The 18,463-nt window shown below is 20.9% G+C and overlaps 2 protein-coding genes across 3 annotated transcripts; one reads left to right on the top strand and one right to left on the bottom strand.

Annotated features, from left to right (window-relative positions):
• Positions 1-1,202: 1,202 nt before the first annotated feature.
• On the bottom strand, positions 1,203-5,058 carry LOC127288824 (ataxin-7-like protein 3). The gene is made up of 2 exons (XM_051316487.1): positions 4,673-5,058; positions 1,203-2,433 (listed from the first exon to the last, which is right to left on the bottom strand). The coding sequence occupies exons 1-2, from the start codon at positions 4,887-4,889 to the stop codon at positions 1,664-1,666; spliced, it is 987 nt and encodes a 328-aa protein (XP_051172444.1). The 5' UTR covers positions 4,890-5,058; the 3' UTR covers positions 1,203-1,663.
• Positions 5,059-5,253: 195 nt separating this feature from the next.
• On the top strand, positions 5,254-17,076 carry LOC127288812 (palmitoyltransferase Hip14). 2 transcript variants are annotated; one of them, XM_051316475.1, is made up of 11 exons: positions 5,254-5,527; positions 5,696-5,749; positions 9,872-10,016; positions 10,641-10,840; positions 11,170-11,379; positions 11,524-11,812; positions 12,257-12,457; positions 12,897-13,058; positions 13,510-13,666; positions 14,515-14,759; positions 15,142-17,076. In XM_051316475.1, the coding sequence occupies exons 3-11, from the start codon at positions 9,873-9,875 to the stop codon at positions 15,373-15,375; spliced, it is 1,842 nt and encodes a 613-aa protein (XP_051172432.1). In that variant the 5' UTR covers positions 5,254-5,527; positions 5,696-5,749; position 9,872; the 3' UTR covers positions 15,376-17,076. The 2 variants fall into 2 exon arrangements, with proteins under 2 accessions (XP_051172432.1, XP_051172433.1); XM_051316476.1 differs by having other exon boundaries at positions 5,255-5,527; positions 11,533-11,812.
• Positions 17,077-18,463: the final 1,387 nt, after the last annotated feature.

The raw sequence follows: 18,463 nt of genomic DNA, 5'->3' as shown, positions 1-18,463 counted from the left end.
TGTGTTTTTTTAAAATTTTTTATATTTTAATTAATTTTTTTCAGAAAGAAAATTTAAATATTTTTAAAAAATAAATTATAAATATTTCAATGTAATATAAAATATTTATTTAAGTAAAAACAATTTTATTTGTGTATATTATTAAAATTGACAATAATTATAATTATAATAATTAGAGCCTTTGAATGAATAATTGTAATTTTTTCTTTTAATTGTATTTACGGAATTTTCTGCAACAAAAAATTATTTACTTGATAATTTCTGATTGGATAATTTTAAAAATACGCGCTAAACAACACGTTCATTTGGACAAAAATTTAATTTGTCCAAATTACCAACAATTTATGCAAAAATAATGAAAATTAAAAAAATAAGAATATAGAAATTTGTGATATTTTAAATATTCGTCAAAGAAGTCAAAAAAAAAAAAATATGGAATTATTTTTTTTTTATTAAGTTATTCTATGGTTTCTTTTTTAATGGACAAAAAAAAAAATTCTTTCAATATTTATCCTTATAGAAAAATGTAAAACAAAATGTTTTTTCAAAATAATTTTATTAAAAATAATTTTTTTTAATTAGGTATATTTTTCACCATTAAAATGGACGAAATAATCAATAATAAGAAAAGGGAGCCAGTTTATTTTTTAATAAAAAAGTGTAAATAAATAAATAAAATAAAAATTGTTTTCGAAATGGAAAAAAGTGATAAAAATAATATTGATAAAAATTAATGAAATTTGTATATTTATGTCTATGAAAAACTAATATTCCGATTGATAAAAGCTTAAAAATGTGAACTGGACTTTTTCGGGCTAATTCCGGATTTGTCCGGAATATTAATCAGCAAAGTTTTACAATAATCTGATAAATGTGTAAATCAGTCTTAGAAATATAAATAAATTATCAATATTATTAATAACTAGGTATTTATTAATTTTTAAAGAAATTAATTTACTATTCGGTTTTTTAAAATTTAATTTAAATTATAGAATAAAATAAAATATATACACCGAATTACGAAAATTAGCGATTTTTAAATATTTCGATATTTCGTCGATTTCAAAAATTAAATTAAAATTTCAAAAATTAGAAAAGAAATTTAAAAAAAAACATTTCAAATGAAAATTAAAATGGTTATTTGGAAATAAATATATATTTTTCAAAAATAAAATTTTTGAAAACTTGTGTATTTTTTTATTTTATATTTTATTTATTTCTGAAATTTTAATTAATAATATTCATAATATGTATATAGCGATAATTATTTTTACAATTAAAAAATTAACGAAAACATAATATATATTAATTTATTAATATATTTAAAAAAAATGTATTAAGTTGAATTTACATTATTTCAACTTCGTCCAGTGTACGACTTTTTAAGTTAATATTTTCTCGCTCGTAAATCGAATAGAAAATAGAAAATTAAATTTATTTTACCTAATTTCCTTTGATTTGTTCAATTGAATAATTTATCAAAATTAATTTAAAAAATAAAATTAATTAGAAAATAAAAATTTACTTAAAATGAAATTTACCTTAAATCAATTCTAATCCCTTTTTTTGACAATGTAAAATTTACAATTCAAAGACAGTAAAATCGAGATTTTTTTGTAGAAATTAAAAATTTCAATTTTTATTGACATAGAAATATATTTTTTCAATCACCCTGAGAAAATGGCGAATTACGATCGCGTTTCGAGGTTTTTCCCTTGCCTCGAGATTTGGTATCTCTTTTTTTAGCTGAATTTGTCGATGATGTTGTTGTTGATGTTGAATCGGCAGGACTCGAATGACTCGAACCCTCTTGATCCCATCGTGTAAAATTCTCCCTTGAATGTTGACTCTCCTCATCATTTGTCTCAACAACATCAACATTAATACCATCTTGTCCCGTGGAATTATCTAAATTTGCTCTCATTTCACGTCGTTGATCATCCGTATGCTGTGGACAACGCACCGATCTTGTACATAATTTTTTTGTATGCTCCGATATAACACCACAAATTTGTGTTAATAACGTTTTTTTATCCTCAATTGACATATTCTCATAATTTGATGGTGAATTTTCATTACTTGTATAAACAACATCATTATTACTATCGCCATTTCTTTGTCCACTTTTTTGTTGTTTATATTTTTTAATTCCATTACGTTCTTTTTTATTATTACGTTTACGTTTATCATTATTCATACTCCAATCGACATCGTCCTCATCGTCACTTATAATACCGCTGAAATTACTTAAATCCTTTGTATTATTTGCAATACGACGTGATGCAATACGTGAACTATTGCGACCCATTCCCATACATTTTTCAAGATGTGTCGCAAATCTACATGCGGCAACACCACGATCACAATTTGGACAATTGCATTCTTGTGATTTTTTCACTGGATGCTGACCAAATACGTCCAAACCCGGTGAATCTATTGGAACAAAAAAAAGAGAAAGATAAAAATAAATTTTCAAGACTGTTTTCTGTAATTTAATAATAATAATAATAAACAAAAAATCAAAAAACAAGGCGACAATAAATAGTTTTAATAAAAGAAAATAAATAATTAATTATACATTTATTTTATTTACTATCCATGTCCTTAATTCGAGAATTTAAATAAAATTTAATTTTTTTTTCTTTGATTTTTTGAAAAAATCTTAATCCCTGATAGAATTTTCATTGAGTCGAATTTTATTTGTCCGAATTATTATTTTGTAGAATTTTTAATTTTCTATATTACAAAATTTTTATATAACCGAAAATTCATATTTATTTGTATATTATAATTAGAATATTTATTTTAAAGTATTTTATTAGAAATTAATTGTATTTAGAGATGAATTAAATTTAAAAAAATTTCAGCGCAATTTTTAAAACTGACCATTTACGATTTTTTTTTTAGATAATTTCGAATTGGTCAATTTTTAAAAATTGCGCCAAAATCTTTCTGTCGATTGTTAGTTCGAATCACATAAAATTTTATTGAATGAGAATTCTGTTTTAAATTAAAGTCATGTAAATTAAATGAAAATAAAAATTCTGGTAAAAATTCGGTAGGTAAAAATTTTGTTAAGTAAAAATTCCTATAAAAGAAAATTCTGTCAAATGCTAATTCGAAAAATGAAAATTTGTTTAAAAAATAATTATTTCTAATAAAATTCTTTAAAATGAAAATATTATTAATAATTATTTTTATGGGATAATCAAAAATTATTATGTTAAATTAAAAAATCAAGGCCTCGGATCGACTTTAAGGCACAAAAAAAGTCGTTTTAGTCGATTTATATTCCAAAAATGTCGAAAAAGTGGATTATTTTTATTTTATCAAAATTTAATTGGTTAATGAATATTAACTTTTACTTTAAATAACTAATGTTATTAGATATTAAATTCATTTTATTAATTCAGTAATGAGAATAATGTTATAAAAATAGTATCAAGAAAATTTATTTTGAATATTTCAGAATACAACTAATTGTAAGAGAAATTTTCAAAATTTTATTTACGTAGGACAAATTTCTAAAAAAAATTCTTAAAGTTCCATTTTTATAATTTTTTCAAGTCTGATTTAAATAATTTATTCGAATTAAAAATTTTGTCACAGTTTTTAGTTTTGATAGTCAAAAAAAATTTCAGGCAATAATTAAATTTTACACTAAAAATAATTTATAAAATAATTTTAGATAACATTTTTTAAAAGTAATTGAATTGTCAAAGATTTACAATTTTGATTTTTGAAATTAATTGAATTTCAAGTGATTTTGATTTGAAATTTTGGAAAATAATTTAATATTAATTGATTTTAATTTATAAATTTTAAAAATAATTGAATCTCAATTGAAATTTTGGAAAATAATTGAATTTTATTTGATTTTGAATTGAAATTTTGAAAAATATTTGAATATCAATTGATGTGGAATTAAAATTTTGGAAATTAATTGAATTTTAGTTGATTTTGATTTGAAATTTTGTAAAATAATTGAATTTTAGTTGATTTTGAATTGAAATTTTGAAAATAATTGAATTGCAGTTGATTTTGAATTGAAATTTTTGTAAATAATTGAATTTTAGTTGATTTTAAATTGAAAATTTTGAAAATAATTATCTAAAATTATTTGATAAATTATTTTTAGTTCTGTAAAATTTAATTATTGTTAAATTTTTTTTTTAGAAAAAAGTAACGTTCATATTTTTTTATAAATCTAAAATTTGTTAAATTCTTAAAAAAATTTTTTTTATAGCTGAATTTTAAAAATGAAAATTATGGGTTAATTTTAGGAAAAAAATTTGGGTTAAAAGGGGTTAAATATGAAAAATTTTTTAATTTTGATAAAATGGGATTAAAAAAAATATTACAATAATTATTTAAGTTTCAATTAAATACGAAACTAATAAAAATATAAACATAAATTGTTATATAAAATTAATTAAAAAATTTTATTCTTAAAAAAATATGAATTTTCTCCTAATAAATAAAATTATTACAAATTTGCAAATTTTAAAAAGTTAAATATAAATTACATACGAAAAAAAACGTAAAAATCATTTTTCTTTTAAAAATCTTTTAAAAATATAATTTAAAAAAATTTAAATAATAAATAAGAACAAAAATGTATAAATAAAATAGAAAAGAAATGAATTTTAGCGTTAAATAAATTAATTCTAACCTATAATGACGTAAGACTCATCATCGGGAATGCCTTCCTCAACATTGGAACTGCCACTTTTAATTGTTCGATGAACATCAAAAACAAAGCCCATTAATACTTCATCTAATAAATCTTCATAAAAATCAACAGTAACTGATTCGACATTTTCTTTTTTACTAATAAATTCCGAAAATCTATTATTTAATTCTTCAATTTTCTCCTCAGTGACAGACATTTTGTTTTATTTTTAAATTTTCATTAAAAATAAAACATTTCTTTAGTCAATATTGTCATTAATTTTTTCAATGACATTTTTATAATAATTTTCTCAATTTGATTGACAGATGTCAAAATTTTTTTTATGTGAATTTTTATATATATATATATATAAATATTTGTTTTTCTTTCCCTTTAATAACCAGAGATGGGTAGATAAAAGAAAAATTTTAGCCAATTTTTTTTTAAAGAGAAACCTCTGAAATGTGACAGTTTGTTAGGGTTACATTTTAAAGGTTTCTCTTGAATTTCTATTCATCCCTGGTCAAACTTGTTTGGCTGTTACCACCGCTGATAAAACAGCATGGAACAGCTGATTGGTTTTTGGATTTGTACTCCGTGTGTTATAAATGTGAAGTTTGGTCAATAGAAATCTCGTTAAAAAGTGTGTATATCAACTGTTCGCGTAAACTAAAATTGAATACACATTAAGATTCAATTATTGTCATTATATTATAATTTACGCATAAAAATTGCAATGTTAACGTAAAAATAGAGTTTAGTGACGTGAGAAAAATTTTCCCGTTCATAAAATGAAAAAGCAAAGTTTTCACAGTATCTCCCAGTATAGACAAAATCAATTATAATAGGGAAAAGGTAAAATTTTTCTTTTGTCCTATTAAAAAAGCATTATTATATTTTAATAATTCTAATGAAATTGAATTATCGACATTTCAAATAATTAAGCAAATGAGTCATTATAATACACAGTGACATTTTTTTTTTCAAAGAAATATTTTTTTTTTCAAAACTCCACATATACAGTTATTTGGAAGGATAAAATGATTGAATGCTAGACTGATTTTTATCATCTTTAAGGTAAGTTTTTTTTTAAAAAATAAATTGTATTTAAATTTTCTTATTAGTGAAATAGAAATAATTTATTGTTGAGAAATATTTATTTTTTAATTTATTTGTTTTATAATTTTATAAGGATCAATAAAAATCGTTGAAAATAAATCAAACATAACCTTAAAATCATTTTTTTTAATGGTTTTTCACTATTAAAATCAAAATTTTTGGGGATTTTTATTGATTTTCGTAATTAGCGTATCAAAATACACAAATAAACGTAGTATTAAAAAAAAATCAGAGGTATTTATAAAAAAAACAATTCAAACTTTCGTTAACTAAAAAATTTTGCACAAGATTTTTAAAATTGTAAAAAATGTAGAAAAAATCTTGTAAATTAATTTTTTGGTCATTTTTTGTATCAAATTTTCAAAAAGTTGATTTAAAAGCACAAAATTTCAGTAAAATATTTGGTTTTTTAATATAAATAAAAATTATTTGATACAATTTTATTTTATCGGTTCAACTTCAAATAAAGTAAATTATTCATTAATTCGAAATAATTTATTATTTAATGCTAATACCCATATTTAATTTATAAAAAATTTTACGGTGTCAAATATTAAATTATCGAATTTCTATTTAGCAAAATTGAATAAAGTGGATTTTATATTATGCAAAATTTTCAATTTACATTTAACTAAAATTCGATTTAAAAGAATTTCTATTTAGCAAAACTCTTATAAAGCATTTTTTCTAATACTTTTTTTAAAATTTTAAATTAATATAATTTCAATTTAACAAAATTTATGTCTAGAAAAATTGACAAAAAAAAAGAACTAAATAGAATTTTTCTTAAAAGAGAATTCTGTAAAATAAGAATTAGTTGGAATTGAAATTTTCTTTAATAAAAACTTTGTTAATTAAGAATTTTGTTAAATAGAAATTCTGTTAATTGTGAATTTATTCAATGACAATTCTGTTAAGTAAATATTTTGATAAATCGAAATTTACTAAAATAACAATTCTGTTAAAAAAAATTGTTCTTTATGCAATTTTTCTTGACATAAATTCCGTTAAATTAAAATTGTAATAATTTAAAATTCAATGTACTAGAAAATCTGCTTCATATAATTTTACTGAATAAAAATTTGATAATTTTTGATTTGACGCCGTAAAAATTCTTTTAAATTAAATGTTGAAAATATTTATACGTCTCCAATTACTTTATTTATTTCACTTAAATATTTTATTTTTTACGAAAAATTATTTATTGGGTTCAAATATATATGAAATTAATGGATAATAGACAGGTAAATGATTTAATTGTATCAAAATAAATTTTATTTGATAAAAATAAAAATTTTTTAGTGTAATTTAGGTCAGGGAAAAGTCAGGGAATTTTTTTTCTATCAGTTGTTAGACACCCTGATATACATCAGACTTGACAAATTTTTTTTTAAAAATAATTTTCATATTTCTTTTCTAATTTATAAAATTTTAAAAATTGAAAATTTATTTCAATTCAATTTTGAAATATTATCTAAATAAAATTACTCGTTAAATTCATATGCAATTATATTCTTATTAATGAATTATTGAAATTTATTTTTAATATCTATTTAACAATGATTAATGGGAAAATTTATTAATTAAAATTTTTAAAATCGATTTTTTTCTAATGTAAATATTGACTAAAATGAATTTTTTTTGCGCCTTAAAGTTGATTCGAAGCTTGTGAATTGTAAATTAGAAACGATTAAAATTTCATAGAATAAATGTTTTGACTAATAAAAATTAAGATTATTTGAAATTTTTATCTAATTGATTTTATCTAATTGATTTGTTTAACATGCCGCTCTCCTCTTTCAAACGATCAGTATTAAAATATATTATAGATATGAGATAGATTCTCAAACGAAAAGTTTGCAACAACTCCTATTTTCTTTCTTTTCTACGATTTTTTTATTTTTTTTGTCTTGTTTTTATTTTGTTTTCTTTGTTCTCCTTCGCTAAGAATTGGTTCAATTTAAATACACGATAACCAGATTCATCTATTTATATTTCATTTTTAGTTTGATTTTCTATCTAAATATACCTTTTTTCCACTTAATAGTTATTATAAATACATTTTTTAGGTTTTGTATTAGTTTTACAATTGTTATAATAGTTATAAGTACAATTGTAGCGCCCTTTGATGGTCTTTGACTGTGGGCTATGTTTTTTTTGCAAATAAAAAAAAAAAAAAAAAAAAAAATCTAATAATAAAATTTGAAAATAATTACAATTTTTAATAAATGTAAAAAGCATTATTATTCAGTTGAAAACTTAAAAAAAAATAATTAAAATGATGATATTATTTACTTCATGTCAGATTAAAATAAAATAAAAAAACAAAAAAATAAATATAATTTAAAAAATGTGAAAATTCGAAAAATAGAAAAAATAGGTACATTAAAAAGAAAAAATTGCGAAAATTTAACCTTCTGTAATCTCTGTTATATTTTTTTCTTTTTATTTGATAGTAAATTCCACCCATTATTACTTAAGAATTTTTAAAAGGCAATAAAGTTTCTATCTATATAAAATAAATATTGATATTGATGTTATATCTAAAATATCAAAGAAAAAAAAAATCCTATCCTCAAAAAAATTAAAGAAAAATGTCAGATAACAATTTATTTAATTTGGTCGCAAGTGTGTTAAAAAAAACTGGAAATCACAATTTTTAGAATAAACAGAGTTTTTATAAAGTTTGAGTCATTCTGTAAATTGGAACATGAAAAAGACAATAAAATTTTTAGTCAGGTTGTTATTGAAAGGTTCATATATTTTCTAGCAGTCAATAGAAGTGCTCTAAAAGTTCAACATTTTTTGTTATTTATTTATTTTTTTTTTTTTTTTAGTAGAACAATGTATAAAATAATTGTAAATAAATAAAAAAAAAATTGCCATAAATCGACGCAATTTTCAGTAGCAAAAATTTCAAATCTTCTTTACACAATTTCAAATAGTTTATATAAAAAAAAAAAAAAGGAAAAGTGAGGATCGCATAATATGGACTATTCCCAGATTGATTCGACAAAGATGTCAAAGAGGTTTTTGAAAAATTTCACTGATATTAAAAATAATAAATAAATAATAAATTTAAATATTTAAATCATCAATAATTCATTGATAATGAAAAGTTGTGGAAATTGTTAAAAATTTTAAAGATAAATTCAATTATTTGCTTTTTTTGTTTACTTTTTCATTATTTTTATTAATATTTTCAATTTTTGCAGATAATTTTATTTATATTTGATTGAATAATTTTATACATTTAATTTCAATTATTTGATTTAAAACTAAAAACTAATTTCAATTTTTTTAAAGAATTACCTAAATTAATTAATTTATTCAATATTTAATAATAATATTAATAATGAATTTATAATAATAATAATAATAGATTTAATTTAGTTTTAATAAAAAGGCGTTTTTCTTTTGTAAGCCCGTATAAAATGTTAAATAAATAAATAAATAATAATAATAAAATATTTAACTAAATAAAATTGATAAAAAGTAAAAAATATTGACTTTTGTTTATAACGTAAAGCGACTCTTTTTTGCGGTTTAAAGTTGATCCTAGATCTGAATTAGTAATAAGCAAACCACAAAAACCGTCGAGTAATAAATTTAAAGTGAAATTCGATCAATTTTTAAATTTGTTTTTCATTTTGAATTTTTTTTTAATACAAACTACAAAAGTTGAATTATTTTAAGGAAAAAAAAGGTTATTTTAATTTTTAACATTTGGAAAAATTTAATAAAAAATCACTAAAATAATTCAGAAAATATAAATTTCATCATTTTATAATTGTTTAGAATTGTCTTATTTTAAAAATAAATTATTATTATTATCATTATTTTAAATTTATAAATCCAAATAGATTTTTCCAAAAATAAAAATCACAATTTTTAAATTTTTGACTTTTTATATTTTTTGGAAAAGAAACGACATTAGTTTTTGAAAAGTTCTCAAGTTAAAATAACGGAATTTTATTATTATTTTTTTTTTTCAAAATAAAAATTTATTTATACAAAAAAATAAAAATGATAAAAAAAATTGATTTAAAAATAAAAAAAAAAATATTTTTTTCAAAACAGAATGTACGCCCTACAAATGCAAATAGCGTGCCAAGGAGAAGGCAATGGCGATACTGAAGATACGAGTAATAATCATCGTCAACCGGAGTCGTCACGCTCCACGGCACAAGACTGCAGTTCTTTCGATATTGTCAGAGCTACTCAGGTAATAAACAATAATAATTATCACTTGTCGATATAATTTTATCAAAATTTTTAAAATGTTCGAAATTCAAAAAGTTGGAATTAAAAAAAAATTGAATTTTTAAAAATTCGAATTATTAAAAGTTCGAATTAGCAAAGGATCTTTCTAAAAATACATATTACGAAAAAATCGAATTTTTATTTAATCAAATTATCAAAATGTTCGAATTATCAAAGGAACGAAATTTTTTCGATGACGATCTTTTGGTAAAACGAACTTTTTGAAAATTCAATCTTTTGTTATTTCGAACTTTTAATAATTCGAATTTCTAAAAATTCGGTCTTTTGTTAATTCTAATTTTTAGAAATTCGGTTTTTTTTTTTGCTAATAAAAAAAATTCAATTTTCTGATAATTCGAATTTTCAATAATTTGAATTTCTAAAAATTCAATCTTCTTGTAATTCCAAATTTCAGAAATTCAATTTTTTTTGATAATTCGAACTTTAAACAATTTAATATTTTGATTTCTCGAATTTCTAAAAATTCTGTCTTTTGGAAATTCGAATTTCGAACAGTTATTCGCATTCAAAAAAAAAAGAAACTGAAAAAAAGTGAATTTTTGTTTAAAAACCAATTTTTTTTCAGTACGGGGCTTTAGAACGAGTTACAGAATTAGTAGAAGCAGGTGCCGATGTAAATCAACCTGACTGTGAAACAGTCACATTATTACATTGGGCTGCAATAAATAATCGTAAAGAAATAGTCAAATACCTCATAGCCAAAGGTGCAACAGTCGATGTTATTGGTGGTGAACTTGCTTCAACCCCACTACATTGGGCTACCAGGTAGTTCTTTATTTAATTTTTAAAAATAATCGGAGATTATGAATTTCCCATAAAAAATAATTAAAACTAAAATTTTCACTTAAAAAAATTTTTTTTTTCTTAGAATTAAAATTAATTCTATTAATTATTAATTAAATAGAAATAGAATTAATTCTATTAATACTAAATTTTGATTTTTTTTAAATGAAAATTTTATTCAATGTTTCTTATGAGAAATTCATTCACCCCAAATAATCCCACTAATCTGGTAAATTATTTTTATTATTTTTTTTTTCTTTCGTTTCAATTGACTAGTTTTTGCTTTAAAGAGGATTAAATTTAAATTACAGGCAAGGCCATTTAGCAACAGTTGTTTTATTAATGAGAGCCGGAGCTGATCCATCATTAAGAGATTGTGAAGGTTCATCATGTATTCATTTGGCCGCACAATTTGGTCATACCGCCATAGTTGCTTATCTAGTCGCAAAAGGAGTAAATCCAAATATGCCAGATAGAAGTGCAATGACACCATTAATGTGGAGCGCTTATAAAATTAATAGGTAAATTATAAATTTCATTTTTTTTATTTCATTTTCATTTTTTTTTCGTTGAATAAAATTAGATTCATCTATATATATATATATATAAAAAAAAACATTAAGGAAATATGTGATGATAAAGTTGTTGTTGATTCAATGAGAAAGCTTTTGCAGCCTGGATCCAACACGTCTTCTTCTTACATTAGGAGCGTCACATTCACTTACTGATAATTTACATGGGAACACTGCTCTTCATTGGGCAATTATTGCAAAAAATAATACAGCGATATTAACATTAGTTCATAATGGAGCATCTTTAGATACTCCTAATTTTCAAAATGAAACGCCTATGACACTTTTGGGTCCTCATATTGGCGCTGCTTGGCTTGGACCTAAAGTAACACATGAAATTAAAGAGAAGCAAGGTCGTGTTAGAACTTGGTGTAGAGATAAGGTAATTTATAATTTTTATTTTATTAAAATTAAAAAATTAAAATTTCAAATATTTTCAACTAAAATTCTTATTCTAAATTAATTTATTTTCAATAATTTTAATGAAATTCTTCACCAAAAATTCAATTCAATTTGAACCTAATAATGAGGTATTTTAAATTATTTTTTAAATTAAAAATTTTATAAAATTAAAAAAAAAATGAGCAAATTTTCCAAAAAAAATTTTTATCACAAAATCACTTGAAATTTCATTTTCAAAAAATTTTCTTTTTAAAACTTTTTAAAATTGAATTATTTCAAAAAAAATTTCGACTAAAAAATAATAGGTAATATTTTTGAAAAAATTCTTTAAAATGAAAATTTTAATTTTTTTGAAAATTCATGCGTCCTATTATATTTATAATTTATATATTATAGATATTAATATTTTTTTTTTGTTTTTCAGAAAATGAGATGGTACTGCATGGTGGGCACGCCTTTCATTCTCTTCTATATTATCGGAATGATTTTTCAAAGTAGTCTTGATTATCTTTTAAAATTAGTTGCATTTGTTGCAATATATTTAGCAATTTATTCCGCCAATCATTTCGTTTTTGACGAAAGATTATTTGACGTTTTACCAATGTCGATTTATTTAGCAACCAAGGTAATTTCAAATTTTTATATTCAATTTTAAACTTGAATTTAAACATTTAAAATTAAGTATTATTATTATTATTATTATTATTATTATTATTATTATTATTATTATTAAAATTAGCTAAACAATGTTTATGCCAAGAATTAATTAAACATTTAATCAAGAAATAAATTTGACAAATATTTTATTTTGAGATAATATAATTGAATATAAAAAATTTTTTCAACGAAATAATTTCGTTATCTTTTGAAGTTTGTAAATTTTTTTTGAATGCTCCAAAAAAATTTTATTTATTTTTATAAATTCTATTATTATTATTATTATTATTATTTTAAAATAAATTTTTTTAAAAAATAATTCCATCATTTCTAAATACAAAATAAAAAGATTAACAATAAAAAGAAATATAAAAAAAAGAAGATAATAATAATTATTATTATTCTAGATATGGATTTACATAACTTGGGTATTTTGTTTGGGAGTACATGCCGCGTGGTATTTGTGGCTTATGCTTGTTGGTGGCTCGGTACCACTTTGGATTTGCTTTTTACAATCGTGGCGTGGTGATCCGGGAAAAATTACAGCCACACATGAAGATAAATTAAATGTAAGTATTGAATGACAATTATATTTAATGAATATTCTAAAAATCATTAGTTAAAATATTCATTTTATTGAATTTCATTTGTCATAATTATTTTTGAGACAAATTTTTTATTTGTTCGAATTATTATTTGATATAATTTCCATATAATCTAATTTTCATACTACAAAATTTTTACTTTACCAAAAAATACAAAATTTTTACTTAACCAAAAAAAATCGAACAAATAAAAATTCTGTGATGTCAATTTTTGGTTATATAAAAATTTTGTAATATAGAAATTCGTTTTGATGAAAATTCTGCAAAATACTAATTCGGACAAATAAAAATTCGGCTCAAAAATAATTATGACAAATGAAATTCCATAAAATGAAAATTCTAACTAATGCTTTTTAGAACATATTCATAATTTAAGAAAATTAATAACGAAAAAAAATGTGATTTTGCTTTAAAGACAATAATAGAATTAGCCGAAGCTGGAGGTTTTGAACCACAATGGTTCTGCAGTACCTGCTTAGTCAGAAGACCAATACGCTCGAAACATTGTGCAACATGTGATATTTGTGTCGCAAGATATGATCATCATTGTCCCTGGGTCAATAATTGTATTGGTGAGAAACAATTTTCATTTATTTACAATTATTTATTTCAAAGAATCTCCCTTGGTCAAAAAAAAATTGGAATTTTTCCAAAATTAGAACATTTTTTTTGGTTAAATATTTAACTAAACAAAAAAAAATTCGGCTTAATTAAAATTAAAAAATGAAAATTTAAAATTTTAATTTTTCCAAATTAAAATTTGATAAAATGCAAAAATTAAGCTAAACAAAATTTCCAATATATAAGAGTAATTTGGCTAAATTCAAATTTGGTTAAATACAAATTTTTCCTAAATAAATTTTTAACAATTGGAATTTTTGTTTGTAAAATATTTAGCCAAACGAAACATTTGGCTAAATAAAAACTTTTAATAAAAAATTCGATTAAATAGAAAATTTAGCCAAATAAAAAACCAAAAAATGTACATTTATTTAGCAAAATTTTCCATTTGATTAAATTAAAATTTAGCTAAATAAATTTAATAAAGTGAAAAAAAATAATTAAAATATTTGCCAAAAAAAAAATTCGAATAAATATTTAAATTCGGCTAAATGAAAAATTGGTTGAATTTAAATTTAGCTAAATTAAAATAATGAAATGGAAAATTTTAAGTAAAATCTTTTGCTAAATACAAAATTTTTAATATTTAAATTCGGCTAAAAGGAAATTTTTCCAAATTAACATTTTGTTAAATAAAACTTCAATTAAATAGAAAACTTAGCCAAATAAAAAATTTGGAAAAAAAAATTCGTCACAGTTTCATAAACTATTGATAATTGTGTACTTATTTAAAATTTTGAAAAAAAATAAAATGTTTTTGATATTGATACTGTTTAATTGAAATAAAATAATTTATCAGGTGCACACAATCATAAATATTTTTTGGGATTCCTGACGTCGCTACTAGGACTTTGCATTGTGATTTTGTCCGCGAGTTTTCAATACTGGCAATTTGAATGTTGGACCAATTTGACGCATGGTCACACGGCAGATAATTATTTAGTCGCTGCCGCAACATGTGACGCTTGGGTCATGTGGGTTATGATAAACACAGCGCTTCATTCATTTTGGGTTGGAACACTTTTAGCTTGCCAGTGTTATCAGGTATGTAATTTATAATATATATTTTTTTTATAAATAATATTTTAATATTTCTTTTTTTTTCGTTCTTTAATTAATATAACATTTTCAATTTTTATTATTAAAAAAAAAAAAAAAAAAAATGCTTTTTCGATTTGAAAAAATAAACTGAGGGTTCAATCAAAACATCATAATGTCATTAAAAATTAAAATTTAATTTTCAAAAAAGAAATTCTATTTTTTTATATATATTTTTTTAATACTTTATTTTCCGACTCTAAATTTTTTAGAATTTAAAAAAGAAAAAAATTCCTACTCCTTAAAAAATAGAAACAAATAAAAATTACAATTTTTTGTTTTTTTTGGTACAAATTTTGTAAATTTAAATGTATTATTAAATTATCAGATAATGATATTGGGCATGACGACGAACGAGAGAATAAATGTAGGCCGTTATCGTCATTTTGATAAGGGAAATCCATTTCATCGTGGCGCCCTTCAAAATGCAGCAGATTTTTGCAATTGTAGCTTCTGCGGCCTAGAAGCAAAGCCAAGTTCCGATTGGCTACACAGTTTCGATTTGAATAGCGTTGAAAAATTACCTCTGCTAACCAATAAGGACAACTTTCAGTACGTCTAAAAGTTAAAAAAAAACCAAAATGTATAATAATAATAAAAAAAAAGAAAACAAAAACAACAGCGGAGAAATTGTTACCAAAAATTATCGTATTATAATAATAATAATAATATTGTATACTAGTTTAAGTATTCCGAAATAACGACGCACCATATCATTCAATCTGTTGCTCTTTTGCCAGTAACAATAACAAAAACAAAAAATTATGAAATTTTTTTCTTCTCCAAAAAAAAGAAGAAAACTTGTGAAAATTTCCACGATTTTCTAATATATTTTTTTTTTTTTTGCATTTTTGATGTCGAAAAAAAAAATTTTAATCTTCTCGCAATATTCCCTCAGAAAAAATTCTAATCAAATAGGAAAAATTTTTTTTGGTTAAATATTTAGCTGAAAAATTCGGCTAAATGGCAATTTGTATTTAAACGTTTGCTATTCGAATTTTGCTAATTTGATTAAAATGGAAAATTTAGCCAAATAAAAATGTAATTTTATACATTGATTTGGCTTAATGAGAATGTGGTTTAATTCAAATTTAGTTCAATAAATTTATGCGGGTTAAAATTTATTCCAAACAAAAATTTCGGCCAAATATTACAAAATTTGTCGAAATGAAAAATTTGTAATTAAAATTTTGCTAAATAAAAATTCGATTCAATAAAATTAAAATAATTAAAATTTAGCCAAATGAAAATTTGTATATATATATATAAATTAACTCGGGATTAATTCAAATGTGATTAAATATAAATTTAGCTAAATAAATTTTCGATCAACTGAAAAAAAATTAAGGGAATATAAATTCAAATTTATAGAATTAATTTTGGCTAAATGAAAATTTGATTTAATTTAAATTTAATTTACTAAATAAATTTAAATGAACGGAAAATTTTGGTACAATATTTAGCCAAAAAAAATGTCTATAAAAAAAATTTTGATTAAATTCAAAATGTAACAAAAATTCCAAAAATTGGAAAATATTACTTAGGCTAAATGAAAATGTGATTGAATTCAAATTATGGTTAAATAATAATTTTGATCGACTAAATAATTTAGCGAAATAACATTTTTAAATAGTATTAATTGTAGCTAATAATAAAAATTTTTGTATTTCAATTAAATTTAAGTAAAATAAAAATTAGAGTAAATTTATAAAATCTATCTTTTAAAAAAATACGATTAATTTCTAAAATTAAGTAAAAGAAAAATTTTGCTTAATAAATTTTAGATTTACATCATTTTGATTAACTTAAAAATTCGGATTTTAGTGTTAAAAAAAAATAAATAAATAAATCCGAATTTTGTACATATAAATATTTTTTTCAGGGGGAATATTTGTGTGTACCAAAATTAAATTTCAACAATTTCTTTTTTTAAAGCAATTTTCTAAATGAATCTCTTTTCTTAAATATTAAATTTGACTTTCAATTTACAGATTTTTCTGGAAAATTTTCACTTATCTCGAAAAAGAAAAAAAAACAAAAAAATTTCACTTTAAAATCTCGCGCGTGGAATAAAAAGACTCAAAAACATATATTAATTGATTTTGAAAGAAAAACTTAACGGCGATTACTTCAAAAAAAAAAACGAAAAAAAAGAAAAAAAAAATTTTACAGTTACTTGAGATTAGTGTTTTTGATTTTTAATTTTTTCTCTCTATGATGTAATTCTGTATTTCTCAATGTTTTTATAAATATATATACTCTTTCAATGAAAGAGAAAAATGTTCAGAGATTATACATATATATATATATATATATATATATATATATATATATATATATATATATAAATATATATAATCCTTTTTAATTTCTCTTTCTCTCTCTTTCTCTCTAGATTATTAAAAGAAAGAAGAAAGAACATTTTACTAAGTCATTTAGAAGTTAAAATTTTTTTAAAAACAATTCTTTACTTGTATAATTAAAAATAATAATATAATATTAATAATAATAATTAATCTTGAGAATGTGCTTTCAACATTCTTCGTGTGTTGTTCAAAAAATAATAAAGAAAGAAAGAAATTTAAAAAATGAAATGAAAGACAAGGATAAGAAATGAAAAAAAAACTTTGTATTTTGTATTGAAATCGTTGACACAGTCGATTTTTCGATGATAATAAGAAAATAATAATAATTATAATAATCGTTAAACTTCTCTATATTTTTCAGTGTGTTTTCGTAAAAATTGCAATAACAGAAAAAAATTTATTCTGCAAAATGATGGAGAAAAAAAATCAATAAGTGTCACAAATAATAATGATAATGAAAATAATTGTCACGCTAAAAAAAATGTTACTTGGCTTATTGCGATATTTTTGCAGATTTTTTACTAAGAAAACAAAAAGTTAAAAAAATAGCGTTGGTCGTTGATATATTATTGTGGTGCCATAAAAAAATTGTATACATTCCAAAAAAAAACTATATTCAACTCTCTTTTTATTGTTATATCGATTGAAAAAAAACCTGACGACACAATTTCATAAAGTTTTATATTCTCGATATTAAAAACAAAACGAAAAAAATTTCTTTCTTTAAATTCATTTTTTTTCATAATTTTTCACTAGAACTCAAAATTTGTCTTCTTTTTCTACTATATGAAAAAAAATTCAATTAAAAAAAACCAAATCAAAAATGTTAAAGTCGACGATATATTAAACTCCAATTGCTTTTATTGCAATTTTTAAATAATATTAACTAATTTGAATATAAAAAAGTACGTATTTTTTTAATTTAGTTCAAATTTTTGGACATTTACTTTTTATTTCGAATTTCTAAATATTATATATTAAAATTCTATACTATGACAGAACTTTAATTATATTTCTTAAAATTAGGAGAAAAAAAATTCCAAAATTTAGAAATTGAAATTAAACTAAGTAACCGAAAAGTAAAAATTTAAAAATATTTAACACTTTATTCTTTGGTACAAAAAAAAATTATTTAAATTTAAAATTAAAAAAATTTAAATTTAAATCTAAATTTTACAAATAAAATTTATAATTATATAGGAAATTGTTTTGTCAGGAAAAGCGTGCTTTCTCATATATATAAGGTGCTTTAAAAAATCGACGAAAAAAAAATTGTAGAAAAAA

Source organism: Leptopilina boulardi, unplaced genomic scaffold, assembly GCF_019393585.1.
Source record: "Leptopilina boulardi isolate dan_hultmark-lab unplaced genomic scaffold, ZJU_Lbou_2.1 LbouV2_396, whole genome shotgun sequence".
Lineage (NCBI taxonomy): Eukaryota > Metazoa > Arthropoda > Insecta > Hymenoptera > Figitidae > Leptopilina > Leptopilina boulardi.
The sequence above is the reverse complement of the archived record's forward strand: the minus strand, read 5'-3'. Positions and strand labels throughout refer to the sequence as shown.